The sequence below is a fragment of the Peromyscus maniculatus genome, chromosome X (assembly GCF_049852395.1).
Source record: "Peromyscus maniculatus bairdii isolate BWxNUB_F1_BW_parent chromosome X, HU_Pman_BW_mat_3.1, whole genome shotgun sequence".
Taxonomy (NCBI): Eukaryota; Metazoa; Chordata; class Mammalia; order Rodentia; family Cricetidae; genus Peromyscus; species Peromyscus maniculatus.
In genome coordinates, this window is record NC_134875.1 from 118,395,275 (window position 1) to 118,401,348 (window position 6,074).

General features: G+C 43.1%; 1 protein-coding gene across 1 annotated transcript; it reads right to left on the reverse strand.

Moving 5' to 3' along the window:
- Positions 1-1,258: 1,258 nt before the first annotated feature.
- On the reverse strand, positions 1,259-3,382 carry LOC102912632 (stabilizer of axonemal microtubules 1-like). The gene has a single exon (XM_015992172.3). The coding sequence runs from the start codon at positions 3,063-3,065 to the stop codon at positions 1,668-1,670; it is 1,398 nt and encodes a 465-aa protein (XP_015847658.1). The 5' UTR covers positions 3,066-3,382; the 3' UTR covers positions 1,259-1,667.
- Positions 3,383-6,074: the final 2,692 nt, after the last annotated feature.

Below are 6,074 nucleotides of genomic sequence, written 5' to 3' on the forward strand. Positions count from 1 at the left end.
AGTGGTAGAACAGGGCCCGGAGCAGGGACCGGGGCCTGAGTTGGTGGGCGGGGCCAGGAGCTGAGGGGCGGGGCCTGAGGCCGTGAGACTGGACCCTGAGGCAAAGACCCTGATGCGGGTCCCTGGAATGTAGGGACAAAGAAAACGGAGCCAGCAAGTCTGGAGTCTGCTCTCCCAACCGATTGCTTTGCAAAATCGCAGTTTTCCTTTGTGCCAGCTGCTGCTCTGCTCTTCCCGCCTGCGTTCCTTCTACCGTGTTCACAAATAGTTACTTGAAAGTAGAAAGCGATCATATAAGCACAATGACATAACAGTATTGCACTATTAAAAAAAACAAATGTGCAAACGAGCAACGAACAGGTAGATGAAAAAAGAATATGTTTGTGAGATTATAGAATAATAGAAGTTTTTCTAATTAAGTTTTTTAGGTTTATGTTTTCCACTCTTTTTACTCCAAGTTCCTTTCCACACACACACACACACCCCATCCAGATTCATCCCTTCTGTCTCATTAGAAAACAAACAGGCTTCTAAAGGATAAAAATAAAATATAATAAGATAAAGCAAAAACTAACACATTGGAATAGGACAAAAGAAAAGGACATAGCCCAAGAAAAGGCATAAGAAACAAATATAGAAGCACTAGTTTGCACACTAAGCAATCCCATAAAAACACAAACTGGAAGCCATAATACATATACAAAGAACCTGTAGAGTAAAAAGAAAGATAAATAAGTAAATATAAAAGTGAAATTTGGCACCAAAACTACACAGAGAAACCCTGTCTTGAAAATAAACAACAAAAAAGTGAAATTTAAAATTTTTTACCATATACAACTTAGTAATCTTTTTCACTTTTTGCTAATTTACTTACACCAAAACTAATGGGCTAATGGGCTGGGCATTATTTTGTGCAAATTTTATGATTTTTTTTCCCTATTTTCAGTACAGGTATACAAAAATATCTATGCATTTTCAGTATTCCAAACCAATGTAGTACCGGTGCAATTTGCCTAGGAACTAAGGTGAGCATATTTCTTGCAGTGATACAGAGTTTTTGATACTAAGATAAACTTTAAGTTGGATGATTTCAATATATAAGTACCAAAAATCTGCTTAGCCTAAAAAGGAATTAAAGGGGTTAGAGTATAGCTTAGTAGTCAAGTATTTGCTTAGGATGTATAAGGGTCTGATTTTAATCCACAACACTACAAAAAAAAATTTAAAGAAGAATTAAGAAACAAAAATGCTCACACCATTTTACTTCTTCCCCAACATAAATTTTATTGACACTTCAAGCTTGGCAAATGTCAAATTAATAAAATACACCTAGGTCAGATAAACATTTTCTTGAGACCAGCTTTGATTTCATGAGCACAAAGCAAGGGATATTGGTGGGGAGGTACAGTAGAGGAAGGGTTAAGAGGAGTCAATTAGCTGGTGATTGCATGTCATTTTGCTTAGGTGATTCTTATTTCATCCAAATATCCAGAAATTGATAATGAAGTGTGTTGTTTTGTTTACATTGTTGTTTTCATTTTGGGGAATTCTTTTTGTCCAATTAATAATCCTCAATTGTTTGTTTTTAATATACTGTGCAATTTCAATTGCTAAGCAACCATTTTTTGATGGCAGGCTGAGACTGCCAATTCTCTCTAGTTAGGACTTTATGCATCCCCAAAGCCAAAATGGTTGCTCTGTTGAGAAGCTGTATGGGAAGCTGGCCTGTACAACCTGTGCCCTACAGCATCCACCTCCTCAAAGATGTAGCCAGGGGGTTCAGAATATGAAGCTGGGCACTTTTGAATTTCCTTAGGAGTGAAACTGGTAGAATAGGTGGTCTGACCTTCTAAAGGGATGTTTGTACAAGGGCCGGACCAGGGAGGCTTGCAGCTTTTGGTATTGACAGGTGTGTGGGCCACATAGTGGGCACGATTGGTGGTCATGTAATCCATAGGCTCATCAGGGAATTTCAGCTGAGGAGCAGGTTTGACTGGCTCTCTGCGGACGTTAGCCCAGTGTTTGTAATCCTCTCTAGTGGTGGTGGAGCCTTCAAAGCGGTCACTCTTCTTTACGTGCTGGACTGGCCGGCAGGACTGAGCAGGAACACCATTAGGGCATGAGTAGTCAGCTTGCACAGTTGTCAGAAGATCCATCTTCCCTTCAGGAGGGATATAGGGGATGGGCTCTTTGGGGATGATCTGGGGTGTTGGCCAAGCTTGGAATTTCTCTCGAAATTCGGTGTTGGATGGAAAGGGTGTGTCTAGCCCAGAGTGCTTGGATACAGGTTTCCAGCTCTTGGAAGGCTCTCCCATCAAACCCTTGTAGGATTCTCTGTGGGTGGTCAGGCCGTCAAAAGGGATTTCACATGGTTTATATTTCTCTGCCTCGTACACATACCGTTTCTCCACAGGGTGGGCCACATAGGTCGATTTATAGCTTGTTGTATTCTCCAGGGGGATGTTACAGAGCTTTAGCACAGATGGAGGTTTGTAACTCACCGTATCCACAAGATGTTTCATGGGATAATCGTCCTGGTGTGTGGTTCTATGATCAAACCTACAGGACGCAGGACGGTATGTTTGCTGTGGACGAAACGAAGGTCTTCTTTGCTGGTTCCAGGGTAAATAATCAGATTTGTACGTTGGCACACTCTCCATTTTGTCAGTACATGGATGTTTGTTGTCTCGAGGTTTGATGGGGCTCACTCGACTGACAGGGCTGTAGTTGTAGTGTTGATTATAGGTGGTGAGGAAATCCATTTCATCTTGGCTTGGAGTGAACTTGTCGGGACGATAGTGTGTCACCGGTACTATGTTGTGAATCCCAAAGTCTCTCTTCATTGTGGACAGGCCTTCCATTGGTATAGTTCCTTTCTGGTACTCCACCTTGGGTTTGAAGGACTCTCGGGGCATGTAAGTATGATAGGTAGAATACTTCTCGGTGTATTCGGAGAAAAGACATGGTTTCTCTGTCTTCTCATAAATCTTGGTAGGGGGATTTGGGCAGTGATGCCTGCCGCAGGAGCAAAGGTCGCAGATGCACTTCCTATTCACGAGTGCCATTCTTCTGACATCACCTCACATCATACCTCCGGGCATGAGTCTCTTCTTGGACCCCCAACCGGCTTGGTGGGAGGACCGCCAAGCTTCAAGAGGCTTGGCAGATGGAGGTATCTTCTTGAAAGAAAACTTCAGCGGCCTGCTTGCACAGTCCACCTGCCCCGTTTCCTTCCCGAAGTTTGCCTTGCACAAGCAAGAATCACTCAGCACACACCCTGCGGGCCTGGCCGGCCTCCGACGGGCAGCGCGGCACAGCGCAGCCTCTGCTGCTGCCAGGACCAAGCACCTCGAGTGGCTGGCCTGGCCCACTAAAGCCTCCGGAAGCCACGGGGCCCAGACAGGGGTTCCTCTGTGACGTCTCCAAGCCCTGAAGGGGTAATAGTGCTGTCACAAGGGCTTCTTGTGAGGTCAGGAAATTTTCATCCCCTCACTGGCCGGCCTATGGCCGGAGTTTCATTGGGTCTTGGAAGAAATATGGAAGACGGGCTGGATGAATTTGAAAAGCTCCCGAGTTCTCAAGTAAATGCATGATCACATATAAAAATTACACTGCCAGCACACTGGGTGGCACCTTCTATCATGCATGGTCCACCTTTGTATGGAAACTCACTCCTTGACTCCCATAAACCTAGCTTTGTTTCCAATTCCTTTGGTATCAGGTGTCTGTTGCAATTCCTTATAAGTATTATTCTTTATTATTCTTAGTCTGCGTTTCATCAATGAGCAAAGTTTAGAATTTCCAGTCTGGAGCTGTTATGATGAAATGAAAGTTCTGACCCTCAACCATTATTGAATATATTCTTGCATGGATTCCCCCAAATTCTATACAATGATTGACATTGGTTGGCAACTAGGGAGTCAAAAGTCACCCATATTTGAGCTCTGTCAGCTTATCCCTTGTCAAAAACCTGGAAGCCTACAGAGAGGGGCCAACACAACTTGCACTCCCATATTTGAGTAAACTCCACACCATTCCAAAGCCTTCCAGGACCTGCAGCATAGACATACTTTTACTCTCTTCCCTTGGGTGATTTTAAGATTCACAGGAAGTGAACAGTCAATCCTCATTAATATTTACTTATTCAACAAAGCATCCATTGCGCTGGGTGCTGGAGAATAGAGCAATAAAAGGACACATAGGAAATTGGGGGTGGGGCATGTGCCCAGCACCATCCTTCTTTCCGGAGGACTACTCTATAGACTTCTGCTGGGTTTAGTTTGGTGAATAAAATAAATGCAGTCCTTTCCTAGGAACACTTAAAGAGGAGGGGGAGACACCGAGGAAGCAACTCAACAAATGTGTAGCTACAAATGAGATTGAGGGCTTTGGAGGGAATCAATAAGACGCAGTAGGTGGTTGTGCAAGGTGATGCCACTAGAGAAGGCATGCATGAGGGGTAACTCCTTTGGAACCCTAAGGACGAGCAAGCAATAATGGGAAGGGCTAGGGGAAGAGAGCTACATGTGGAATATATAGTGCAGAGCAGCTCACCAAGAACCTAGTCCATAGCAGCCTGAAATGGGAAATTGTGCAAACTATCACTGAAGCTTCACGACTGATGAAAACTTAAAGCTGTAATTGGTTCTCTAGCTATGCCTCCATCTAATATGTTCTCATGTGTGTTTGCATGCGCAAGTGCGCATGTGTGTGTTAAATAGGGCTGCACTTTGTCTGCCACACTCTAAAGGTAGGTTAACTGAGTTAAAAGACAAATGGCAGAATTGGACTGGAGTGATGACTCAGAGGTTAAGAGCACTTGTTGCTTTTCTTTTTTATTAATTAATTGATTAATTAATTAATTAATTAATTACTTCCAGCCTGATCACAGTTTCCCCTCCCTCCCTCCCTCCCTCCTCTCCTTGTAGTCCCTCCCAACCTCCCCTCTTCTCCCAAATCCACTCCTCCTTCTTTCTCTTTAGAAAAGGGCAGACCTCCCATGTCCATCAGCCGGCCATGGCTGCTTTTTCAAAGAACTGAGTCCAATTCTCAGCACCCATGTCCAGTGACTCAAAACTGCCAGTAACTCCAGCTCAAGGGAATTGAAAACCCTCTCTGGCTTCTTTTGGCACCTGTGAATATACTCATACACTTAGATAAGAATAAAAAGAAATCTTTTTTTTAAATGGCAGAATAGAGCCTGGGGCTAATAGTTCAGTCAGTGGAATGATTGTCCAGTAAGTTCAAAGTCCTCCATTCAATACCGACTACTACCCTCTCCCCAACTGGCAGAATGGAGCAAGCATTAAAAGTCATAAATAAAATGAAGACTTTTATCCCATTGCTGATTTACTAATAAATATTAGTCATAAACTGAACTTAATCTTAGAAAGGAGGGAGATTGCTTCCTAAATGTTGTGGTTACAGTTACAAAAATAAGGATATTGGGTATATTTGCATTTGTGTATTCATAAACAAAAGAACAGAAGATTCACACAAAACATTTTAATTAAATTAGTTTGGCAGTAAGATTTTTGGGTAATTTTTATCCAAGAATTGAACTCTGTGTTATAATATTCTTTTGAGCAATATAGACCATTTTTAAATACATTTATTAATTTTTATTTTATGTGTTTGGGTGTTTTGACTGCATGTATGGTTGTGCATCACGTGTGTACAATGCCTCTGGAGGCCAGAAGAGGATGTCAGATCCCCTAGAACTGGAATTAAAGATGGTTCTCAGCCACCATGAGGGTGCTAGCATTCAGACCAAGGTCCTCTGGAAGAGCAGCCTGTGCTCTTAACTGCTGAGCTATCTCTCCAGCTCCACATAGACACTTTTAGTGGTTTCAGAACTTTTTTGTGGTTTTAGAACTTTTTCTGTGGTTTGAACTCAGGATCTTGCACACATTAGGCAAGCATTCGACCACTGAACTGAACTGCACACCTAGCCCTCTTTTTGCTTTTTAGCTTGCGACAGGCTCACTAAGTTGTCCTAGCTGCCCTCAAAGTCACTCTGCGGTGCAGGCAGATACTGTAACCTTGCCTGAGCTCCCCAGGTTTCTAGGACTAAA